Here is a 24,983-nt window from a genome sequence, read left to right as displayed (position 1 = left end):
TTGATTATTGTGGCTGGTTGCTGTAAAATGAGACCTGACAGAGCGCAATAAAGGTATCTAATTGTGACTTGATCTGTGTTTGCTTGTCTCTATTTGTAGTTCGGAATTTTGTGTCTTTTTTGGGTAAGAAATGTTTCCAGGTTTAAGCATTTGTTTACGAATTGGCCATAAATTAAGGTTGATATTTTGACAATAGAGTCAATTCTATTACATTGCTTGGATGCGCTTTTGAAGGTCGTCTATGCCTTGGAGGAATCCATGAGTATCCGGGTCTGGTGCTGTTTTGTTTGCATTTCTGACGTTTTGGAGTTGGGCCTATATTTTATAGGCGCCTCGGGGCGTTATAGTAATGAAAGGGTTAAAGCCTAATATCATGAGATTTCAATCATAGCGCTAGGATCCGCCCATGAGGCCTAGCGGCGGCTGGAAATAGAATTCATCACAGCGCTAGTTGCTAATTTTACGATCATGCCAACCCTGACTTACTCAAATTGTTTCTGAACAAACAGCCCCACACCCCCCAAAAATGATAATGATAAATAAAATGCCAACTATACAAAAAGACAAAAAAAAAACGCAGCTCAAATTTATGAGAAAAACTACCTTGCGCGAGAAAGAATTTTAGTTACCTCTCCTATAAAATGTCTCTTAGTACAACGTGATCGTGATCGAGGACGAATGCTATTCAACTGTAAATACCTATCACGTGCTTCCCGAAAAGACTAGGCCTTCAACGTAAGGAAGACCAAAATACACTTTATTTAGCCCATTAAAATCGACACTAAAAAACGTTCTACATTTCATTTTCAACCCAGTTTCTATTCCACTTATGATATGGTTACCAAGCAACTCTTTTCCGTCACGTGACTATGTTTTGGTTTGAAGCAAATCCCCGTTGGTGTTTTTGCAGCGTTTGACTCCGCCAAAATGGCGATCAATATAAGACCAAAAGAGGAAACTCTCTATTTGCTGCTGTCTAAGGAATTAGCATTTCTCGCGTAGAGAGTTCGAGAAGTTCACTTTTATCGGGAATTGATCGCAACTCACTTAATTCCGATCGCTTTCCAGCTATGCGTGTTGATATAATGAACACTTGCGACTCTGCCTGGTGTGAGTTTCAAAGTTGTAAGAAAGGTAAGAATATTAAGCTTATATGTTCTCTTTCAAAAAAAATAAACTGTACACGACACTATTACCAATTCTGAAAAATATATATACCTCTTATCATAATAAGGCGGTTCTTGTCTCTAAATTATAGTCAGTCGCTTTGTATTTCTCTTTTTTTCGTGTTGAGTTGTTTCAAGCGGAAGTTTCTTCGATTCGTAGGCAATTACATCAATTACAATCTAGAATTCCTCAGGGGAAAAAAACAAGACAATGCCTTTTGGATGAGGTCTGTGCAAGATTTTATTTAATCGAGAATGTGTTTTTATTTATTTATTTTGTTATTCTTTCTTTTTTCCACGTGGATCTCTCCAGCTCTGTAAACGGTTCTATTCATACCAACATGAAACCAATAAAGAGAACGTTCATACAAAAGTTTATAAATTACAAAGTCTTAAGAACAGTATTTTAAATAAATTCGATTTCACAAAATTTTTGAGCAAACACGTCACCTTTTCAAAGTATGTTTATCCATAGTTACCTTTTGGGATCATCATTTTACAGAGCTGGAATTACAAAGCTATATAAAAATAAATCTCTATATAATGCATTCTATCATATTCCTTTTTTGCATTAAAAATATCACCTGTCATTCCTTACTGTTCTATATTTCTATTTAGCCGACATACTTGTAACTAAAGTTCTACTCTTTTTGTCTCATTGCTGTTCATCGACATCGACGACAACAAATAAAGCGAAATACTTCAAATTAATAAACTGTGCGAAATGTATTTATGTATCCATAATTTGCACTAATCTTGCTACGAAAGCTTAAAAAAATAAAAAATAAAATAAAAAAGTCTAAAAAAGTAAGCTATATTTGAATGATATATTTATTTAACACTATAAATTATATGAAATCTAATTTAAAATGGCAGAAAGTAGAAATAAACGAGATACCAATCATTTTAGACCGGCAAGATTTTGATGGGTTACAAATCTTTATGCTCTAAGTGATTTGATAGTACGTAGTGATTACGGCTTCACTGCAGAATCCTCGAATTCGGGTTCCCTGTGCTGGGACGATGTATCCTGACATCACACCTCCGTTTTTCCCGCCACAGGAAACCCACTGAGACCGACATGGACTGGGCTTAGACCTCTTAGACATCCCCGTCTATAGTTCTGGAAATTTTTTTCAGATTGTATATCAGATTGCATATCAAACAAGCTACTATAAAAAGCTACTAAAAAAGGAAAATAATTAAAAAAATCAATAGCTATGCGGTTATGTTATAAATTTCAAGGAAACCAGCTTTCGATTCTTAAAACAATGTCAATAAGGTTGTTTTAAACTACCGAAATATACTGAGATATCTCTGGAATGTTAATTTTTGGTAGAAGACTTTTTGCAGTTCCTGCCTGCCTGCGAAAACGTTTTACAAATCTCGTGATAAATCACAGTATATACTAAAAGTATAACACAAAACTCGCCACAATCACTTAATACAATAAAGAGCAGGTGAAGATACCTCATAAAAGGATATTCCACCTCATTGGTTGATAAAGAGAACACCTTTAGATGCCTACCGTTCTCATCAGCATTTAGTTTCTGAGCTTTCGTTACAGTTTGTAGACAACGGAAACGGGTTAGAAACTGTGCGAAATTATTTTGTGAGCTTTCAGATTTCTTCACATTAGACCTGGTAAGTTTTCACAAATAAGTTTGTAAAACTTTTTTATACTTATTAGTTATGGCTTATTTGAGTAATGTTTCATACAGTACAGCAAATGTTTGATCAGCTTAATGGTTTTTTTTCGAGACAAATAAGGCTAAATTAGTATGTAACAAAATTTGCCATGGAAATTTAGTTATGGTTAAAATTAAGATAACCCGTAACTGTTGATAAAGGAAAGCCTGATCTTTTTTCATAAAAAAAATATCGAAAAGAAAGGTAATAAAAAATAGATTATTCTGAAAAAAAAAATTAAGGAATGTTATTTGAATTTGAGTTTATAAATAAAAAAAAAAACAATTTAAATTCCTTACGGAATAAACAGGTGACAAGGCACAAGACAGAAAAATGACTTGCAAAAATGGTTCTCTGAATTAACAGTGTTTTGCTCTTTAAAATTTGTGATATAAGAAAAGATGATTATTGCTGCGTTCTAAAGTAGAATAGCACTCATTTTTTGACTCTCGGGACTTGTGTCTATTTTCTGTTTCTCCACATCTTCTTTCTTTCTTCTTTCCACTCGAGTCTTTTGAAATACAAGAACGGTAGAGATTTAGTCTCCCATGGACTTTACAATGGGTTTATAATATTATTTATTTTAAGAGACGTATTCAATTATTAATTATCGGGAAATGTTGCAACCGATATTTAGGAATTAATTCGATATTAGGTACCGTTGCAAACTTAATCTTCACAATAATTAAATCGACCTATATGAAAAATACTAGGAAATTACACCTGAAGAGTCCTACCGTTTGGATCGCATTATGTATAAAACGCAAAACGTAAATTTGGCAATGATTTGGAATTTGAAATAAACCACAAATTCGTTTGGTCAGAAAAACGCGCAAATAAAACGGGGCTTGTAAACAAAGGATAGATTATGTTGTGGGGAATTTTTTCACCACAAGATATCTTTAAACGGTGAAACCTCTAGAAATGGTAAACAAGCAGGTGCTTGTCAAACACAAATGGACGTGTTGGGTTCTTAATATAAATTCTATCGACACACTTCAATCATCATATAACTACAATTTGCTTTTATAATCAAGAATTGAAGTGCTAATATTGGTTTTGTGATAATCTGTAGGTGGAGAAGTTGGAAGAGCGTTAAGCTCCCTTTGGCATCGAGTATGGATCAAAACAACAACGAACGGTCTCGTATTAGTTCACTAGAGCTGGAAAAAATGGAGCTAATAGCACGACTGGAAAACCAAGACGAGCTGATAAAACAGCTTAGAGAGGGCTTAAGGAACCCTAAAGTGAAGGAGAAATCAGAAAATACAAAGCTCAATAAAGAGCGTGAGATTTTGGAATTAAAAGGTGTTATAAACCAGCATGAAATAAACATTAAACAACTTCAGCAGGAGTTGGAGAATTCCCACCAATCGCATGAGCAGCTGCACCAGCACTACGCATGCGCGAGAGGGGACCTAGACGCTAGGGATTCAACCATAGCACGTCTGTACCGCGAAATCAACAGCTTGCATGACTCGCTTGAGGTGGCGCAGCGGGAAAAGCTAGCCACTCTTGAGAAGCTCAAGGCGGTGGAAGCGGAGCTCTCTGCTCTAAGCGTGGAGAAAGGTTGGCTTGACCAGCAGCTGGAGCGTTCGCGTGCAGCAATGGCGGATTTCCGTGCTATAAGCTCGCCATCTCCGTCTTCCAGGTCTCGAGGTGGCCTGGATGAAAGGATGGAATGCGTGAGAAAAGAGCGGGAGAGTTTGCAGGAGCTACTGGAAGAGTCTGCGCACTTTGAAGAGCTTCTAAGGAACCTGGATACAAGTGGAGGTGTTGCAAAGAGCACAAGGACTCTTGAGACCTCGAGTTTTCGCCAACAAAGCACTTCAGAATCCTATCAAGTTAATAAGACTTTATTGCTCGATATTGGCAGTAGAATGAGCGAGGTCGAAGAAAGGTTGAAAAAGGCTGTCTTGTCACAGAAGTATCAGATTCAGGCTGAACGTGATCAGCTTATTCAGGAGTTCACATTAATGCAACAGCAGCTGCTTGAACATCAGCAACACCAGGAACTTCACAAAGCCGATATTGCAGCTAAGGAGAATTTGATCCAAAGGTTGAAGACCGCAAAGGCGTCACTTGAGAACGAGGTCCAAGCTGTCAAGCGAGAATTGGCGGGAAGCCAGAGAGAGTGCGAGCGCCACTTGCAGGACAGACTGCAATTTGAATACGATGCATCTTCTTATAGAAGTAAAATTTCTAAGCTGGAAGCAGATCTGGAAAATGAGCGAAGGCAGCAAGAGTTCTACAAGAATAAGCTGAGTGAGTTTGGTTCTCATAGCGCACAGGAAAAAGAAGAAGTTACAGGACTGAAGGCGCAGCTTCGTGAGCAAGTCCTAATTTCAGAGTCAAACAGGAAGGAGATTTCCTCAAAGCAGAATCTTATTGTGCAACTTAGAGAGAGACTGATCGCTACCGAAAACGAGCTTGATAGTCTTAAGGGAGACATCACCAGAGTTCAAGGTTCTAGCACCGACATTGAGCGACAGAGAGACGAAATGGGTAGAAAACTTGCCTACTCAGAGCGTAACATCCAAGAAATGCAAGCGGCATATGAAGATTGTGTAAGAAAGAGGGAAGCACTACAGAGAGAGGTAAACTCGTACCGCGATAGTTTCAATCAGCTTGAAGCCACCGATGATACGAGCCAGCTGAAAAAGAAGGAACTCGAAAATGAAATGTTCGTGTTACGCAGTAAAGTCACTAAGCTAGAATCTTCATATGATGGATGCCAGCAAGAGAGGATGCAGCTCCAGCAGGAGCTGTTCCAATCAAATATGAAACTCGCGCAATTGAAAAGCGCATACGAGACGTGTAAACAGCAACGTGTTCAAATGGAGCAAGACCTCGCTTCATACCAGAAACAAGTCGGCGAGTTAGATATTCGCGTGGTAAAAGCCAAACAAGAAGCTGAAGAAGCCAGGCGTGAGTTAAGATCAATGGAGAACCGCGCCAGTCGAGCCGAGCAGCAAATTCAGCGAATCGACAAAGAACGAATGGACCTTATCAGGAAGCTCGATGTGACACAAGGCACTCGAAGACGCGCTGATGGTGAAAATAGAAGAATCGAGAATCAATTCCAGGAATTCCAAGAAAAGTATGAGTCTCTTAACCAGGAAGCAAGGAGAACGGAGCAAGCGTCCGAATTATTAAAGAGCGAGAAAGAAGAGCTAGAAGAAGAGTTGAAGATGTTCAAGCACGATTTTGAGTTAATTGGAAACGACTTGAAAATGTGTAAGAAAGAGAAAGATCAGCTTCACGTCGAGTTAACGAATATCAAGCAGCGGTTAGCGGAAACTGAAAGCGCATCGTCGAGGCTAAAAGGTGAGAGGGAAAAACTACACAAAGAGCTGACGGTTATGAAGGAAAACAATGCACAATGGAAGGACATGTGCGAGAGAATTCAGGAAGACAAGGAAAGACTGCAGAAAGAAATGATTGACTTACAAAAGAGTATGAGTAAGGTCGAGTCAAGTTTTGGCAGTTCCCAGCAAAGGGTACCGAAAAGTGAGGTAGCAATTCTGAGATCTCGTGTGAGCGAGCTTGAAGCACAGCTTCAGTCTACAGAAAGGAGAGAACAGGAGCTGGCCCGCCAAGTTCGAGAGAAGCAAGCGTATAAGCAAGAACAGAGAAAGAACGAGCAAGACATTGACGATAAATATAGGCAAATTGACCGTTTGACAAAGGATTTGAACTCCAAGATAAACCTTGTGGATCAACTAAAGCGAGAGAACCACACCCTTAGGGGTGAGTTGGAAAATTCTAACAGAGAAACCGATATAAGAAGTCCCAGAGAGATGTCAAAGGACCGTGAACTGGAAATGGCTAAGATTGAGCTTGAAGATGTAAGGCAAAGACTACACAACTTGGAGAGCAACCGAGACTCCTGGAGACAGAAAAACATGCAGTTGCATAAAGACCTTATCTCACTCCAAACGAAGAACGAGGAGTTAATTCGCTCATACGAGAAAATGAAGGAGCAGAAGCACAAGCTTGAAAGAGCGTCTTCCGAGCAGAAAGATTACATAACAAGGCTAGAGGTCAACGTAGAAGAACATGTCAACCAGGTTCATGTGGCATCCAACGTGGAGAGTACTTCCGTAATGGTGGTTGATGGAATCTCGGAGGAGATCACCGACGCCAAAAAGAGGCTCTTGGAACTCGAGAGCATGTACAAGGCAGCGAAAAGTGAGAGCGAGGCTAATAAGGAGGCTGATAGGCGAAAAATAATAAAACTACAGAGTCAAGTTGATAATCAGCAGAAGCAGCTGAAACAGGTGCAGCAAAGGCTTGATAATACTTACGAGGCACTTCGACGCACACAAGACGAGAATAGAAATCTTACTGAACAGATAGAGGAAGTGTCGAGGGAGGGGAGCACAAGAATGAAGGACGCAAACAGTCAAGAGAATGCCATCGAGAAACTGCAAAATGACAACCGGTACTTAGAAAGAGAGATAGAACATCTAAAAAAAGAGTTGGATTCTTCAAATAGCGTTACAGAAGCGCTGGAAGACCAGAAACAGGAGTTTTCAAACGAGCTCAGGAATGCAATGGAAAAAGTGGAAGAATGGGAGAATGCTTACGTAGCTTTGAAGAAAGATCAAGACAGTCTTTTACAGGAATTGGCAGCAGCACAAGACTCCCTCGCTGCCGTAGAAGGAGATTTCGCAGAAAACGAACGGCGATTTGAAAACGAGATGCAGGCAAGCAAAATGAGGGTATCAAAGTTTGAAGCTCAAGCACATAGTATAGTGAAGCAGAGGGATTCATTACGAGAGCAGTTAGACAGTGTTAAAGATGAGCTTAGAAAATCCAAGGAAGAATATGCAGTTCTTCAAAAAGAATTCATTGATCATCAGAAGCGTTGTGACTCTTACAGAAACCAGCTTCTAAGCAAGACCCACGAAATGGAAAAGATAGCATCCGAGTCACACAGTGTCGAGTTAAGGATAGAGCAATTGACTAATGAGCTTGCTGCCTCAAAGCTGCGAGAGGGAGCGCTACAAGAGAGAAAGGACGATATAGAACACGACCTAAAAATTGCAGAACAAAGAGCATTAGACCTTGACGAAAATCTCGCGCGAACGAAACGAGAGAAAGACGAGATACAGAGAACCTTCCAAGGTGTTACTGGCAAGCTGAACGCAGTGCAAGCAGCCTATGATAAAGCCCAAGAAAGGATACGCGACCTTGAAACACAGCTTGGCAGTGCCAAGAGAAGCATAACGAGCCTTGAAGGTGACGTCATCAGCCTTAGAAGCAATGTAGCCAATCACGAAGCGACGTACGGGTCACATGGGGGGTATCTTGACGAGGTGGAGACCCAGCTGGAGGATACCCAGAAGAGCATGGTTGAGCTGCAGACCGCGTATGACATGAGCGAGCGCGAGAAGGATGACTTGAAACACCAGTTATTGCACGCAGAAAGGAAAATCACCGAGCTGAAGGCTACCTTGGAGAAGAGTGAGGAAGTAAATTATGACTTGGAGAGGGAACTGGAAGTGGCTAAGAGACGTGTAATGGTATTAGAGGACCAGCTGACGAAAACACAGAAGCAGAGAACGCAATGCAACGAACAACTTGATGAGACAAGGGTAAAGCTGCAGAAAACTAAAGCAGATTTGATAGCTATGCAAAAAGAGTTATCGAACAATCAAAGTAGCTTGGACAATATTACGAAGAATAAAGAAAACAAGGATAGCACTTTGGCGGACATAAAAAGTAAGTATGCCGCCTTAGAAGCCCGCCTGAGTGAGGTGACCAGCGAGCTTTACAAGCAGCAGACACAAAATGAGCTTATGGAATTGGAGCGGCGAGAGTTCCAGGAAGAACTTTTACAGACCCAACAGAGAGTTCAAGATCTTGAGGCATCCCTGAACATCAGTCAGGATGAGAAAGACCGCTTAGAGGAAGAAGTGCGATCGTTTTACAAGCGAATTTCAGAGCTGCAGACCAGTTATCAGGCATGCGAGCACGAGAAACTCGACGCTCAACGCGAAGTTACCCTACTTGAACACAAGGTCACGAAACTAAAGGGACTTCTTGAGCAACTGAAGAAAGAGAAGGCCCTGCATGAAGATAAATCAGGAGAAACAGAGTCTTTGAAGAGGAAGCTTTCTGGGGAGCTTAGAGTAGTGAAGTCTCAGGCTGAAGAATACCACAAATCGTACATGGACGTAAATCGCAATTTACAAGAAAGTGAAAGCAAGGTCGAAGAGTACAACACAAGAATGTCTGCTCTTGCCTCAGAGAATGATCACCTGAACTCAGAGCTAGAAATGGTTAAACAAAGTCATCAGGAAATGGAGAAAGAGAAGCGAAAACTTCAAGAAAAGTTAAGGGTTACAACAGATGAGCTAATAAGGCTAAAGCCGGTGAGTGAGGCAACACAGAAGAAGAAAGGTCAAGTCGAGACGGAACTTCAAAATGCCCGAAAACGCCTAGCAACCCTAGAGACGACCGAGAGGAAATCAGAAGAGGAGTTAGCAAAGGCTAATCATGAAATCCAGGTATCTAAGGATGAAATTTCACGTCTCGAAACGGAGCTCAATGCAGCAAAAAAGAGAGCGTCATGTCTGCAGGTAGACTACGAGAATGTCAGAGATGAGCTAGCAGAGACAAGAAGAGCGTTAGCAGAAGCTGAAGAGAAAAATGTCTCCCTGTCAATCCAAGAGGAACTAGTCACTAGCAGTCAGATTGGGCAGAATCAAGAAGTGCTGGAGCTCGAGAACAGAGTAAAGAATCTGGATGAAGATTTTGGCCAGGTGGCTGCCCAAAGAGATGACCTGGAAGAGCAGCTCATGTCAGCAAGAAACGAAATAAGGCAGTTGGAAGGAACTGTCGATGCATTGACTGCCAAAAAGACACAATTCAAAGAGCAGCTAGACGAAGCTAGAGATAAGATATTCGTTCTAAAAGAAGAAATAATAAAGGCAGACAGTCAACTTGCTGAGCACAAAGGAATCAGTGAGTCCTTGAAGAAAACGGTATCGAAGAAAACCGAGGTCATTGAGGATCTAAATCGTCAAATTAAGTATCTTGAAGATGAGTTGGAGAAAGTAAGAAAAAAGGAAGTGTCCCTCTTGGCAACACTTGACACTCTGCGAGAGGAGAAAAAAGATCAAGAACAAATGCTACAGGACAACGGCATTCGCCTTGCAGAACTAAACACTCAAATCCAGGATCTTTTTGAGGAGAACAAAACTCTTGAAGAAAAAGTGTCCAACGATAGTTACAAGCTCGAAAGTGCTGCGGGAGAAGTGAAAAGCTTGGAACGAGAAAGATCTGTTTTGAAAAATAAGCTTGAACAGGTAACACAGAAGTTGTGCAAGGAGTCGGAGGATAAAGCAAGGGCTCAAAAACAGCTGGGAGAGCTTCAGAGGCAAATGGATGCGAAAATTAGACAAATAGATGCAAAAGAGCAGTTCATAGACGAATTGAGATCACAAAACACCGGGCTTGAGGCAGAGCTTTCGAACATCAAAGAAGAGTTTACGGAAAACAAAACTGGAGTTGAGACGACAGAGAAGAAAGTTGTTAGCCTAGAGAGCGAGATAAAAGATTACAAGCAAAGCATTTATCGACTTGGTACTGAGGTAGAAAGTCTTGCAAGAGAACGGGATTCTCTCACAGAAGAGATAAAGAGCAAGGACTTGCGCCTTGGAGATATAGAAAAGAAGTACCTCAAGTCTCAGAACATCGAGGGAGAACTAAGGGAACGAGTCAAAACATGTACCAAGAAACTTTATGAGGTAGAAAGTAAATACATGGAAGTCTCTATACAGTACGAAACTGCGAAGAAAGAGGTCAACCTACAGAAGATGAAGGTTAAGGACTTGGTTTCAGTTTACGAGAGGTGTGAAAAGGAACGAAAGGAACTCAAAGAGAAGACAGTCGTCACAGCCAGCAAGGTGTCACAGCTGGAGATGCGGTTAGATCACGAGACGACAGAGAGAGAGAGTGCAATAAGCACTTTGAGAACTCTTGGAAGTGCCGAAGAAAGCAATAGGGAACAGGTGAAGGCTTTAAGGCAAGAGATAACCGATCAAAAGCTACATCTGGACCTAACGATGAAAGATCTCGAAGACAAAGAAGATAGAATCAAGCAGCTCAAGGCGAGGAAGGAGTTTACAGAAGGGCAATTGGAAACTCTAAAACAGAGCTTAGTTCTGTCGACACAGGACTATGAGAGATTGCAAGAGGAACAGACAAGTATTCATAGAGAGAAGCTCAAGCTACACAAGAAAATAGCAGAGCTTGAAACTAAGATTGAAAAGGAGAAACTTTGTAAAGAAAGAGCGGTTGAAGAATGTAAAGCAAGGGAGATTGATCTTCAGTCGTTGCAGAAGCAGCTTCACGATGCCCTTCTTGATAACGACGGATTGAAGAGGGAAGTAGAAGAGTATAAGAACACCGCCTTGGATTACAAGAATGACGTCACAATGCTGCAGCATAGTCTAACCAACCTTGAAGGAGCTAGAGATCTGCTTCAACAGACATTGCAGGATAAAGAACAAGCCGTTATCCAGTTACGCACTGCAAAGGAAATTCTGGAACGTGATATGAAGAGCTTGAAAGATACGTCCAGGAATAAAGATAACGAGATTGAAACGCTTCACGTGAGACGAGAGGAACTGGAGACGGCATTGAACTCGACCATGCAAAAGCTTGCGGAAATAGAGAGCTCCTTTGATACAAGCAAGGACAAGACCAGGCAGTGGGAAAAAGAGGTCATGACCCTGAGAAGGCAATTACGAGTGGCCGAAGAATCATTGCGTGAAACACAAGAGCAAGAAGAAGAACACCGCCAAGCGCAAAATGTCCTGCAAATTCAAGTGGACAAACTAGAGGCAAGCTATAAAGCAATTCAAGAACAGAAGCATGAGATACAAGAAGAGCTTCAGACAACTGTTTCAGAATACGACGCGCTCAAAAGAGAGCATTCTGACAGCATAAGAGAGTTAAGCATCTACAAATCTGAAGTGACAGATACGCGAAGTAGAATAGTCCGGCTAGAGTCTGCATTAGAGAAAGTCGAAAACGAGAAAAGGAGCATTGAAGAGGTTTTTCAGCAAACTTCAAAAAAGGTAAAGGATAATGACACTGAATTTGTAGATGTCCAGAGGCAATTGAAAGAACAGCAAATAAAGTACGATGCTCTCATGAAGGAACTTAAGAGCAAGGAAGAGACAGTGTGTAGCTCGGAAGAACAAAACAGAAAACTAGGAAGAGAAGTCAAGGAGCTACAAGGACGCGTTGCCGAGCTTAGCTCATCTTTAACAGCACTTCAGCGAACAAAGGAATCAAACGAGAAGGAGTTGTTTGACACATTAAAGCGTGAGTCAGAATATCAACTTCGCTTTGAAGTAGCTCAACAAGAGAATGATGATCTCCAAAAGGAACTCTGTAATCTCGAAAAGAAGACGCAAACACTTGAAACAGAAATTAAGAAAAATGGTAGTGAGCTTGCTTCTTTAAGGATTGAAAACTCAGAATCGAAGTCAAGATTCACTCAGATCAACCACGAGGTCTTGAGCTTACAGAAGGACCTTGCAAACAAGACTGCTCAAATTACAAAATTTCAACGTGATACCTTCGATAAAGACAATCGTCTTACTACCTTAGAGATTGAAAAGATTGACATTGAGAAGAAATTAGAAAGCCTTAAAGATGAGTATTCGGGTGAAAAGACGAAGCTTGTTGAAGCAGAAGGGAACCTAGCTAGAGTCCAAAGGGATCTTGAAGAGAAGGAAAAAAAGTTGAATGACATCAAACAAGCATCGGATCTTTCTGAAAACGAGGGGAATCGATTAAAGGAAGAACTTAATGCGTTTACAGAGAGGTATGATGAGCTGAGAGCCAGTCACATGAGCACCAAGAAAGAAAACGACAAGCTTCGACAGGAGGTATCTGTCTTGAAACAAAACTTTGGTCAACTACAAAACGACAAAGAAGATTTGGAAATTGAACGGGACAGAGTGAAGAGACATTTGGCGGAATTAACAGCAGAGAAAAACACCTTGAAGACACGGCTTGATGCAAGAGAGCTGGATATTGTAAGACTTCAAAGTGAAGTTAAAAGCTCCGTTGAACAACTTCACGAAGTAAGAACGCACGTCGAAGTAATAAGAACAGAAAACGTGTCTTCGAGTAAAGACAAAAATTTTATCGAGAAGAAACTTACAAATCTACAGACGGCATATGAAGAGCTTAGACTGGAGAAGACTTCTAAACAAAATGAGGTGGACGACTTGAGAGAAAAACTTTCTCAAATAGAAAAGGAGCATGTTTTAAGCAAAGACAGCAATTACAGTCTCCAAGATGATCTTGATACCGCAAACCGAAAAATGTGTGAGATGGAGCAAAATTTTACCTTTCTAAACGACAAGATCCGTACACAGAAGGAAGAACTTATTGACTCTCACAAAAAACTTTCTGGCTTGGAGCAAGAGCTCTTTGGTTCACGAAACAAAATATTCAGGCTAGAGGGGGCAGCACGAACAAGCGAGGAAAAAGTTAAAAGCATGTCCGAAGAGTTACAAAAACTTGAGGAAAACGTTTGCTTATTGACTTCAAGCTTAGCAACAGCCCAGGAGAAACAAGAGAGACAGCAAAAGGAGCTACTAGATGCCAACAAGAAATCCAGTGATCACGAAATTGCTTTTAAGAATATGGAAGCGAGAAAAGAACGGCTTCAACAGGAGGTAATTTTAGCCAAACAACGAGAGGGTGAACTCCAAAATAACCTCCAAAAGGCTTTAAAAGAACAGACAAACTTAAAAACACAGCTAAACGATCTCCAAGAAAGGTATGAGAAAAGACAAGCAGAGCAAGAAATGGGGAGCAAGAACACGGTAACGTCAAAACAAGAACTGACCATCGCCATGGCGACAGCTGCTGATAGACAGAAAGTCATTTATTCCCTTGAACAAGAGAAGCAAGCCTTAGAACATGATCTAAAAGAGACGAGAAAATCTTTATCAGGTGTGAGAGATGATTTAGAAAGAGTTAAGAGAGAAGCTAGAGAATCGAAGAGCCAATTAGAAGAGCTCAGAGGAAGAGTAGAAGACTTAGAGTCAGCTGAGGAGTTCTTCAAGCGTGAGAATGAACGCCTTGTAAGAGAAAATACTCAACTTGAGACGAGTTACAAAGAGTCAACTTACATTTTAGAGACCTTCAAGAGTGAAAAAGAAACAGTGATACTTGAGTCTGTCCAAGACGCCAGCGAAATGATAGAGATGGATGAGATTCAAGTTGAAAATGATAAATTGAAAGACGAACTTGTCTATGTTAAGCAAGAAATGGAATTTATAACAAGAAAAATGAGCGGGTTCTCGAATGAGAGAAAGTCGTACGAGGAGAAGATTGAGTCATTAACTGGCGAAATGAGTGGTTTGAAAGGAAAAAATGACTGGTTCCAAAGCGAGTCTATCAAGCTAAACGCAGAGTTAGAAAACACAAAGGAGAAACTTGATATAGCAGAGTCAACCATCAAGAATATAAAGCAGGAGAAGAACAGATTTCAAGATGAAGTGAACGATCTTCATGGAAAGGTTTCCCAGAAGAATTCCGAGAACGAATTACTTCATGCACAGCTTGATGATCTTCGTAAACAAATAACAGGTTACCAGGGTAACATCAAATCGCTCGAGGAAAACTCCAACAGACTTCAAGAAAGGATAAAAGACCTGGAAGACGAGAATTTGGAGAGCCACAAAAAGGCGTCAAGTCTGGAATGCGAGTTGAGTACTGCTAATGAAAATCTAAAGGAGGCGCAAAACAACTGCAAGGATGCTGAAATTGAAGTTTCTAAACTACGCGAAGAGATTATTGAATCTCACAAGACAATCAAAGAGATGGAAATTTGTATCGAAGAAAATCAGAACAAGTTTCTGCAACTGGAGCAGAATCTAGTTGCAGCCAAAGACGTCTTGGATACAAGTGACTCGATGATTGTACGCACTGAAGCTGAGATTTGCGAGACGGACAGTGGCTCCTACTCGCCACCTCTCGCATCAAAGCTGTTTAATCTAGAGTACGAACTCGAGACCGCCAATAAGGAAAAGGAAAGTCTCGAAGAACACGTCCAAGACCTTGAAAAAAGCAGGAAGAATGACCTAGATGAGCTGAACAGATTGCGCAAGCGAGTCAAAAAAGCCGAAAAGATGCACAATGATTTGAAAAGTGAGGCATCCAAGTGTTCTGAGAAATGCGAAGAATTTAGAAGAAAAATCGCATCCTTGGAGCACGAGCTAAGGATGGTTGTACAAGAGAAAGACGATAAGGAAAGACTTAGAGGTGAGGCAGCAGGGGAAAGGGACTTTTTAAAACAGGAACTTGCAAAACTTACAAATGATTTAGCGGAAATCCAGAGAGCCCTAAAATACAGTGAAGAGGAAAAAGAGAAACTTAGGAATGATATGATTTCCGCACATAACATGGTCTGCTTATTGAAAGATGACAACCAGCATGCAGAGGAAAGCAAAGGGCAGCTAAGTAACGAGTTGTTGTCATTGCAACGAAAACTGGCCGATGCCGAGAAAAAGTTGCGTGATAACAGAAACGATGCCTTGGGTGATGAATTGGAAACACTCAAAAGAGATCTCTCATCAAGTGAGAAGGAAAACACAGATTTAAGATCCACCGTTAGATCCTTGAAGGCTGAGGTCGATTCTCTTAAGCATAGATTATCTGAAGTGGAAGAAGATAACAGAGTGGAGCCATTGATTAATGAGCTCACTGAAAAGGAACAAAGAATCCAAGAGATCGAACGGGAGTTGAAAGTATACGAGACAAAGCATACAGAGATCAGAGTATATGAAGAAAAGTACGTTGAAATTGAGAAAAGGTACTACGAGTTGGAAACAAAGTATTACACTGTTATTCAAGAAATGAAGGATGCAACCGTTGACAATGATATTACCAAAGATGAGCTGGAAAGATTGAAGAAAATCGTCGAAAATGATGAAAAGGAGAAAGAGAATTTGAAGAGAAAGCTCCAGGGGAGTGATTCTGATGGCACGATGGAGAGAAAGCGTTTGCAGAGAGATATGTCGGATGCGAGGGCCGAGATCAGTCGCTTGGAGAAAGAAGTTAAAAGACTCAAAGACGATCAAGAACTGGCACGGAAACAACGACAAGAGGTTATTGAGAAAGGTCGAGAAATTGAAGACCTTCAATCAAAGTTTAAAAGAAAGGAAAGAGAAGTAGAAGACTTAAAACACCGGCTTCTTAGGGAAACTGAGCAGGAGAAAAAACTTCATGATGGCCTTAAAAAAGATCTTTATGAAGCAGAAAAACAGAAATCAGATTTGCAGAGAGAATTAAATCAGTCGAGATACGAAATTGAGAGCTTCAAATCTAAGGTTGAGCTCATTGAGATTGAGAATCGCAAATGGGAAGAGGAAAGAAGGAAGCTGAAAGAGGAAGCAAACTACGCAAATAAAGAGCTTAGAAGCATCCAAGAAGAGCTTAGGACGCTTAAAAGGGAAATGAAGAGTCTAAAGGCCGATGCTTCACGCAAGAACGACAAAACTGCCGAGCTCACTCACGAAAACGATAAGATCAGGCAAGAGAAGGATGACATAGCTAACGAGCTCATGAATCTCAAGGAGAAATTTGCCAAGGTCGAGGAAGAGTACAGAGTTTTGGTCAAAGACACGGAATCCATTAACAGGGACAAACAAACAACAGTTTCTGAATTGGATGACTTGAAAGCTAAAATTCGGTGTTTGGAAAAGGAATTGTGGGAATTAGAAGATGAAAAACGTTCGGTTATAGAGACTAAGGAAGATTTAGAGCAAGAGTTGAAGGTTATGAAAGAGCGCCTTGTTGATGCAGAGTATGAGACAAAGAGGAGCGTTACAGAAAGAGATCGAATTTCCAGAGAATCGAATAAAAATAGATCAGAAATCATCAAACTAGAGGGAGATCTTCAACGTGCCCTGGTGCAAGTCGACGAAGCAAACCAGAATATTCTAAACAAGGACAGAAGCCTGCGCCGAGTGCAACAGGAGTTGGCGGAGGAAAGGAGCTTGAACGATGGAAACAAAACTCAACTACACGACCTCGAAACGGAAATCAGAAATCTCAAGCTTAAAATTGACTCCTTGGAGAAAGAGGTGGAGAGTCTTCAAGAGGACTTAGTGTTGAGTCACACGGCCTATCTAGACGCTAAAAAACAACTAGAAAAGGATAATTCGTCAAAACAGACTCATAAAGAGCCATCCAATCAGACTCATACAAGTCAGCTTGTGGTTCCTAACATTGGGAAAACTGAGTCTACCCAGTTGGTTATCCCGGATGTGGGAAGCGGAGACTCCCGGATGATAGCCCCCACGACTGGCATCAGCGAATCACGATCTTCTTCTGTGACAAGCATTAGAAGGAGGTTCGAAAACAACCAATTAGAGGAGACGTACAAAAGAACAGAGACAACGTCTTTAGTCATGGATGTTCAGGAACGGTCAAGAGAATCGACAACATTAGCAATTGATGTGAGCCCGCGTGCGCCGAGTGTAACATCGCCTCGAACCCCAAGAGAGTCCGATTCTCCCTCGACAAGAACCCCAAGGTCTATGGGGTACCCAGGGCATCCCGGACCTCGAGCGTACGGAGTGACGACTCCAAGGGAATACAACTTCGGGACTGCCCCTCACAGATCTTCTACCATTAGTAACTTGAACGGACCGCGCGAGTATAACTTTGACAATCCGCCGCACCAGACTACGACTATTGAAATTGACGTTGAAGCGGAACGACGCAGCCCTGACCCACAGACGAGTACTTTGGAGATTAACGTAGATGCAGTGGAGCAGGGCGTGTCGCCGCGTGCAGTGAGTGCACTACGTGTCCCGAGCAGAAGGACCTACGTACCACTTGAGGTGACATTTGAAGACAAGGATAAGGATGGTGAATATGAAGTAACAGAGATAGAGAGGTTGGCAAGACGGCGATGGAAGTACTGAAACAAGGAAGAGTGGCAAACGAAGACAAGGTTAAGGATGGTGATAATGATGTGACAGAGATAGAGAGGTCGACAAAACGGCAAGCAAGGGCGGCAATCGAAATAACGTCTTGATGTGACAGCTAATGTTATGCTAAAGGATAGAAATGTATGAAGGAAGACAATACAAGTATTGACCTACAGACGTCTCTAGCCTCTTTAGCTGACAGACCTTTCTAGCTGACAGACCCCTTTAGCTGCTTAATGCAGCCAGAGTTCTTCGGGTGCCCACGAGAATGAGTTAGCCCTACTGGCTGTCGCTCCTTGCCCTAGTCGGGAACCAGGGCACGCGTTTGGCCAGTAGATCACTCCATTCGGAACAGGTTGTGTCTGACTGTCCAGTTACCATGGACACCTAGAGGCAAGAGGAGGCGACATTGTCGAGCTATGACAAAAGGAATGGATCTTCTGACGTAGCCTTGAAGAAGGGCGCCATGATATTTATTGTGATTGTGATGACAACATAGAAGACTTTATTAATTATGACGGCGACTTTAACAAATAATGATAATTATGATAGAAATCGTGTGAGTTAATAAACTGATAAATGTAGCTAGAAAATTTATGAAAGAGCATGGAGCAAGTTATTTTGGCACAGTCCAAGTTTCCTGGAAGAGCTAACCCTGAGAACTTTACGGATAAAGTTAATTGCTTTAGCTTGACTGTTTTTAAATATTTATTGGAAATATACATATCATTATGTTATTACTATATGTGATACGTGAGGATTTTTAGAAGATAGCTTTGAAAGCATGTCAATGACATTTTATACAATATGATGGATATGTGAATCCTATGTTATAACGCATGGCGTTCTATTATGTAAGAAATATATAAACTTGGTATTATATATATTGGTAACCGCGATGCGTTTTTAGTTTTAATTGAAACTAATTACAAAAGTGTCAAAATCGCCGTGTATAAATATTATCTCAGCATTTTTTTAGTTGCTAGACCTTCTGTTAAAGAACAAATTATGAATAAATAAATGAAAAGTTACCAACCTTGCATGATTGTGGAACCCCGTATGTCAGCATCGCACTTTAGGCAGTGTGGGCTGATTATAAGTTATAGCATGGCACAAGGTGGAGGGACATTAAATCATCAAATTCCCCGAGATGCCATGCTATAACTTTGTAATACCATGATCACCGAGGAAATAAATTCGCAATTACGACTAATGTTAGGTTGGATGAGCGAATACGGTTCAATGAATCAGGATATTGCACAGGCATTGTTTTTTTTATCCCTCTAGAGACCACCACATTTTCACGAATAATTCCCAAATCAAGCATAGTTGATTTACATAGTTGCTCTATATATCTACAGTTTAGTTCTTTTACGTCATTAGCACGTCAAACGTTGTTTAGGTATCACGATATCAAATACTCTGGTCTTTAAGCCCAGGGTCTATTCCTGCTCTTCTCAGGAAGCTGCCTTCTATTTGTTTCTCTGGTGGAAACTAGAAGACAAGCATCTTGGTTCTAAATTTCCCTCATGCATACCCCGGGTACCAGATGCTCCGTGCTTCGCTCAAATCGTTGTCGCCGCGAAGCTCGGAGCCTCTGGTACCCAGGGTATCTCATGCACTGATGTAGAGGGAAATTCAGAAGACAAAAGATTCTTTCGTCTTTTTCTAAATCTCCCTCATCATTAATACATGAGGGAAATTTAGAACCTTCAATTGTTTTAGAGGGAATTTCGCTAGTAATCGTCCCTCAGAAAACAAAAAAAATTCGAGGTGATAATGGTATTACAACGGATAGATTCTCTAGTGCATTTAATCTCTTTTTGATTAACCTATTGACCCCTGGCTATTTTTGAGCTGAATTTACAAAAACAGACTGAAAACAGATACCTCCCCCCTATTCTGAGTTTTATACAGCCTGCCAAAGTCAAACACAGCTGCACCTAGTCAGCGGTATTCTAGCTTTCCAACAGTGATTTGCGGTCCCCACTTTTAATCCCTCGTCGTCGTGCTGAAGCCAGCACAAGTTGATGGTTGCTTGTATTTTTCATCAAAAATACAGCTATGAGCATATTAGGAGAGTGTCTCAGGACATCATGAAGTCTATTGGGGCATAATTGAGTGCTTTGCTTATGGATATTTGCAAGCAAAGGTGGATTCATGGTGACTTTTTCTTCTTTGGCTTTACCTGGATGAGAAAATAATTTTCCAATAAATCACCACAGCTCTCATAAATGCTGTCTTTTCTGGAACCAAATTGATTCCATAATTGTTTACACTGCTATTCTGGGCCTGTATGACCTGGAATTGATTTGTTTGGCTTAGGGTTGAAACGACTTATAGAAAGGGAGAGTGTTGACTTGCCCTCCCCTCGTGATTTTTCCACTGATCTCCCAGAATGCTTTGCGATCTGTAACGGCATCCAAGTGGTTTTACAAGCCTTCAAGGAGTGGACATTGTGTTTTGAGGCCATGGAAATAACCTGGGGGATCAAAACAAAGGTATCTATTTGTGTCTTGAGCTGTGTTTGCTGATCTCTCTCCCTTGTGTGGTATTTTGAGCATTTTATTGAGAGGGGTGATTCTGGTTTTCTTTCCTTGTTCGATTTGAAATTTGTCAAAGAACCTGTGCTATTATTTGGCTTAAGAGGATGAATATCTTCAAGACCATTTATCCCTTAGACTGATGCCTGAGTATCTTTATCTTTTTGTGTTTATTTTGCATTTATGCATTTTTTGGGTTGTGGATACTTCTCAAAGCCGGCACAGGCCGGTTGAGGAAAGGTCAATGTGTTAACATGATTCTGATTCAAGGCTGTATTCCCAGGGCTTGAACTTTTGAAATTACTTCTCTCCAAGGGGAAGAAAATCGCCCATTGAGTGTAAAGGAAGATAAAACCTCAATCAATGTCGTTTTACTAACACGCTCGGTCAATTCCTTATTAGGACATTATATACCATATTTAGAAGTCCGCTTAAATCAAATTTTCGATTTTTGGCGCCCTAGAACTGTGTACGTTGATAATTTTCACGTAAACTTGCAGGAATTAATGTTGATTATGATTTTACAGGCCGCGCCATATTGATAATGGAGGCTGGCTCTAGGCCCTAACGTTTTTAGAAGACCACAGGTTTCTTTTAGACAATTTAGAAAAACAACTGCGAGTGCAGGAGCCTATTTTCACGTTTTTCACTTCGCCCCCAGGCCTCCTCCTCCTCCCCCCCCCCCCCCCCCCCCAAGTCTGATCCCCCTCTCCCACTAGTGTCGCCCAAAGTTAAAAATAGAAAAATAATAGCGTTGGTTTGACTGTTCTCTGATCTGTTGAAACTTTGCGGTGCGCAAGCCGTCGTTAGTGTCAGTTTAGAAACGATTTATCTACACTTAGCAGCTAAGGACGGCTGCAGGAGACAAAATAGACCATAAAACAGTTTTATGGTCAAAATCTTTGATAGAGCTTGGGCCACCTGTGGTATGTCATCATAATATTCAACAAGAAAAAAATAATTTTACTCTACTGTATTCATCTAGATCTATCTAGATCTAGCTTACCATGTTTGGTATTGAACCTGGTAATTTTATTATAAATATTTAAATTTAACGTACTTAAAAAAACACATGACCATATTTGGTAATGTAGAGATTTGGATATGACGTAATCCCTAATGCCACTGTTGGTATAAATGGTCGATTTCGCTGGACATGCAGCTTGCAATATTCTACTCCTTGTGTGCGTCAAATTAAGAACTTTATTACTGCGTCATTTCTTTTTTTTGTACGCGAATCAATCGAAAATTAAGCGATGGCAGCTTTAGAAGCAGCTCTATCCTTCGTTTCTGCCAACCTGTTGTCGATAATTTTAGCCCTCATCGTTTGCTCCATACTCTACGTCTCGTGTATTGCCCCGTATAGTAAATCGCGGATAAAAGAAGCTCTGGGCGATGTCCCCGGACCAAACCATCTCCCTTTTATCGGTAACTTGATGGACTCGATCAAACATGGCGGAGATCTTCGTCTGCAGTTTATAGAATACACTCGCAAGTTCGGAAGAGTCTACGGGCTAATCTTCTTTGGGACTCCTACTTTCGTTATCAACGATCCTGACATTTTGAAAGAAGTGCTTGTCAAAGAGTTTCACAAGTTTCACGACCGAGCAGTAAGTAAAATTCAGAAATATTTAGAAGCGTATATGTTTTTAGGAGTAAAATATTTTGAAATTGTAATTACAGTTCGGGGTAGGACAGCTTGTGACCCCTCTCCCCTTTGCTGTCATCCTACATCAGTAAGTAAAATCCAGAAATATTTAGAAGCGTATGTTTTTAGTGGAAAAATATTTTGAAATTGTAATTACAGTTCGGGGTAGGACAGCTTGTGACCCCACCCCCCCCCCCCACCCCTTTGCTGTCACCCTACATCTAGAATCTTTTGACATTTTTCTTATTTGGTCCTCTCTAGAATTTGTAAAAAAAAATCCAGTAAATTATAAATATTTTTATGGACATGCAAGATTGAAACTCCCCTGAAAATCGAGGCTTAAAATCAAGGCTCCCTCCAGATCCAGTTTAATTTGTGGATGGATTTTCATTGAACACATATTTTCCAAACCAGTGATGTGCATAATTTTTTGGTTGGTTACTTGCTGAACCACCATTCCCTCCCCTCTTAGTTATCTGATGTTGTGTCTCTTTTTATTTAATTTTTTAGATTTTTTTTTTATATCAGTTTGGCAATTAACCCTTACAATTGAACAGGATTAGTTCTCAGGGTTAGTAATTCTGTCAATACTGGAATCTTAAGCTAAGTTTTGTTTTATGAAATAGGCTTTCATGGTTCTACCTGAGCCATTTGACAGTATGCTGACTGTTGCCCGGGGTAAGACATGGCACAGAGTGAGGACGACTGTGTCACCCATCTTCAGCACTCACAAGATGAAGATGATGTTGCCGCTGATGAATAGCTCATGTGACGTCATGATGACCAAGCTGCAACAGGCGGCAGAGAGTGGAGAGTCATTTAACATGCACAAGTAAGATAAACATGCATAGCTGTCAACTCCACCCACATTAGGCGGGTGTAACAAGTTTTGGACCTCGTCACAAGCCTAATTTTTGTGAGAATGTTCATACCATTCTCTGTATTCATCCGCATTGTCTCTCTTGGTTTTTCACATATTTACTGTATTTCACCCGATTTCACAAGATTTCTAAGTTGGGTTGAAAGCTTGCTACTGTGTATTTTCTGCTATATCATGTCCTCAGTCTAAGTGTGTGTTTCCCTGTCTTTTTTTCGCTTTTTATGACAAAGTCAAATGGATTTTACATTATTTATTTTGTTTTAGGTTAAGTCAAGGACTAACCATGGATTCCATTCTCAAGACTGTCTTCGGTATTGAATCAGAGGCACAGCTGAACTATAATGACCCTGCATTTGTGGCGGCCAGATCAGCAGTTGAAGCAAGCACCTTTGAGAAGATTTTACAGGGTATTGTAGGAATACTACCAAAGCCATTGATGGATATGTGCTGTGGTGTGTTCCTAAGCAACCTTAAAGACCTTGTAAAAATAACAGAAAAAGTCATTGCAGCAAAGAAAATGCAACAAGATCCAAAGCAAAAGGTTTGCAAATAATGATATATGCTTTTTTTAAATGTGATGGGATTTCTCAGGTATGCACAGATCAACAGTCAAACTAAAACAGGGCACATTATAAAGTATGGTTGCACTATGCATGACAGTTTTGTTAAATTTCTTATTTTTACCAAATTAATATATTACTCACACAAGTCTGATTGAGTATTTAAACAGGGCTTCTGCAATCATGTGGGAAAAAACTCAAAATTAAGCGGGATTATTTGCTAAATTAAGCGGAAAATCAATCATTACGTGCTAAATTGCACAAGCGCGTAATTCCAGAAGCCCTGTTTAAAGATTAAATAAGAACCCTCTCAGTAGTGACCACCCTCACCAAACCACCCCTTTTTATTAATGAGTAAAGACTTTTACTCATGGCTTGCTCCAACATGGGTGACTCAATAACTTTCAGGACATGCTAGACTTGATGTTGGAAGCAATTGCAGATGATGAAACCAAAAGCAAGCACATGACAGAAGCAGAGGTTGTTGCTCAGTGCCTTATTTTCCTGATTGCCGGCTATGAGGGGACCAACACAACCCTCACCTTCGTCTGCTATACCCTTGCAACAAACCCTGATATCCAGGAAAAGTTACAGCAAGAGATAGACAGTGCCTGGACAGATGATGACCAAGTGCCGTCATATGACATGGTGCACCAGCTGTCATACCTGGACATGGTGGTCTCAGAGACGCTCAGGATGTACCCCCCAGGTATGTTTGACCCTTCAGGGGTAGGGTGAGAAACTTAATACCTACCCCTCTCTGGACAGATACTTACCCGTCAGGTATGTTACACCCTCTTTTGTCAAATTCTTATGCTGTACCCAAGAGACATAGCACTCTCCAAGGGGAGGGTGGGAAAGTGAATACCTACCGCTCCCTTGAAAAAGTACTTATGATGTACCCAAGAGGGATGGGACTGTCCCTTGAGACACCTTGATAGGTTTTTGGCTGAATGGGGCTAGCCTCCCTTTTTCTCTGGACACTGTTCCCATTTGAGTGCCTGTAAGGAAAACAAAATTAGGCTCTTGCTTTAATTTAGCATAGAGATAAAAATATTAATCAATTGTTTTACTTGTTTTTGTACAGCATTCCTTCAAGCCCGTGAGGTTACTGAAGATTGTGTTATCAAAGACATGAGGTTTCGTAAGGGAGTCTCCATTATCATGGACATCTACAGTCTGCACCATGACCCAGAGCTGTGGCCTGAACCGGAAAGGTATTGTAAACGTTTTTTCAGGCTTTAAATGATAATGATGCCAGGCCCGTACCCAGGATTTTTCTTGGGAGGGGGGGGGGGGTGGCAAAATCTGAAAAAGTGGACCTAATTTTCCAGGGGGGCGGGGGGGAGAGTGGGAGGGAGGTAGTTATTTCATAAAAATCTAATCACCTTTGAAAGGACAAAAAGGGATTTTTTTATGTCTTTGCAGTATCTCCACGGGACATTAATTGTCGGATTTGGCTACATATCAGAGTGGTCTAGCTTATGGTTTTGTAGTTTTGTCTACAAATAGCACGTCT

General features: G+C 40.9%; 2 protein-coding genes and 1 long non-coding RNA gene across 4 annotated transcripts in view; 2 read left to right on the top strand and 1 right to left on the bottom strand.

The window, feature by feature from the left end:
• The first annotated feature begins 893 nt into the window (after window positions 1-893).
• LOC116616810 (golgin subfamily B member 1) lies at window positions 894-18,868 on the top strand. 2 transcript variants are annotated; one of them, XM_032378865.2, is made up of 2 exons: window positions 894-1,134; window positions 3,931-18,868. In XM_032378865.2, the coding sequence occupies exon 2, from the start codon at window positions 3,974-3,976 to the stop codon at window positions 17,825-17,827; it is 13,854 nt and encodes a 4,617-aa protein (XP_032234756.2). In that variant the 5' UTR covers window positions 894-1,134; window positions 3,931-3,973; the 3' UTR covers window positions 17,828-18,868. The 2 variants fall into 2 exon arrangements, with proteins under 2 accessions (XP_032234756.2, XP_032234757.2); XM_032378866.2 differs by lacking the exon at window positions 894-1,134 and adding an exon at window positions 2,656-2,810.
• On the bottom strand, window positions 1,464-19,770 carry LOC125573752. Its single transcript, XR_007314203.1, has 2 exons — window positions 18,870-19,770; window positions 1,464-2,289 (listed from the first exon to the last, which is right to left on the bottom strand). It is a non-coding gene; the product is annotated as an uncharacterized LOC125573752 (long non-coding RNA).
• A 1,721-nt stretch (window positions 19,771-21,491) lies between these two features.
• Window positions 21,492-24,983, top strand: part of LOC5509881 — a 13,927-nt gene continuing 10,435 nt past the window's right edge. The window contains exons 1-5 of the mRNA XM_048734530.1: window positions 21,492-21,986; window positions 22,651-22,856; window positions 23,169-23,445; window positions 23,873-24,173; window positions 24,552-24,681. Of these exons, the coding sequence (XP_048590487.1) occupies window positions 21,633-21,986; window positions 22,651-22,856; window positions 23,169-23,445; window positions 23,873-24,173; window positions 24,552-24,681 (1,268 nt within the window). The 5' untranslated portion in view covers window positions 21,492-21,632. The remainder of the gene's footprint in view (window positions 21,987-22,650; window positions 22,857-23,168; window positions 23,446-23,872; window positions 24,174-24,551; window positions 24,682-24,983) is intronic.

The sequence above is a fragment of the Nematostella vectensis genome, chromosome 11, assembly GCF_932526225.1.
Source record: "Nematostella vectensis chromosome 11, jaNemVect1.1, whole genome shotgun sequence".
Classification (NCBI taxonomy): domain Eukaryota; kingdom Metazoa; phylum Cnidaria; class Anthozoa; order Actiniaria; family Edwardsiidae; genus Nematostella; species Nematostella vectensis.
This window is presented reverse-complemented; position numbering and strand designations above follow the sequence as displayed.

Coding starts and splice junctions, on each gene's coding strand:
- LOC116616810 (XM_032378865.2), top strand. CDS start 3,974: ATGGATCAAAACAACAACGAACGGTCTCGTATTAGTTCACTAGAGCTG.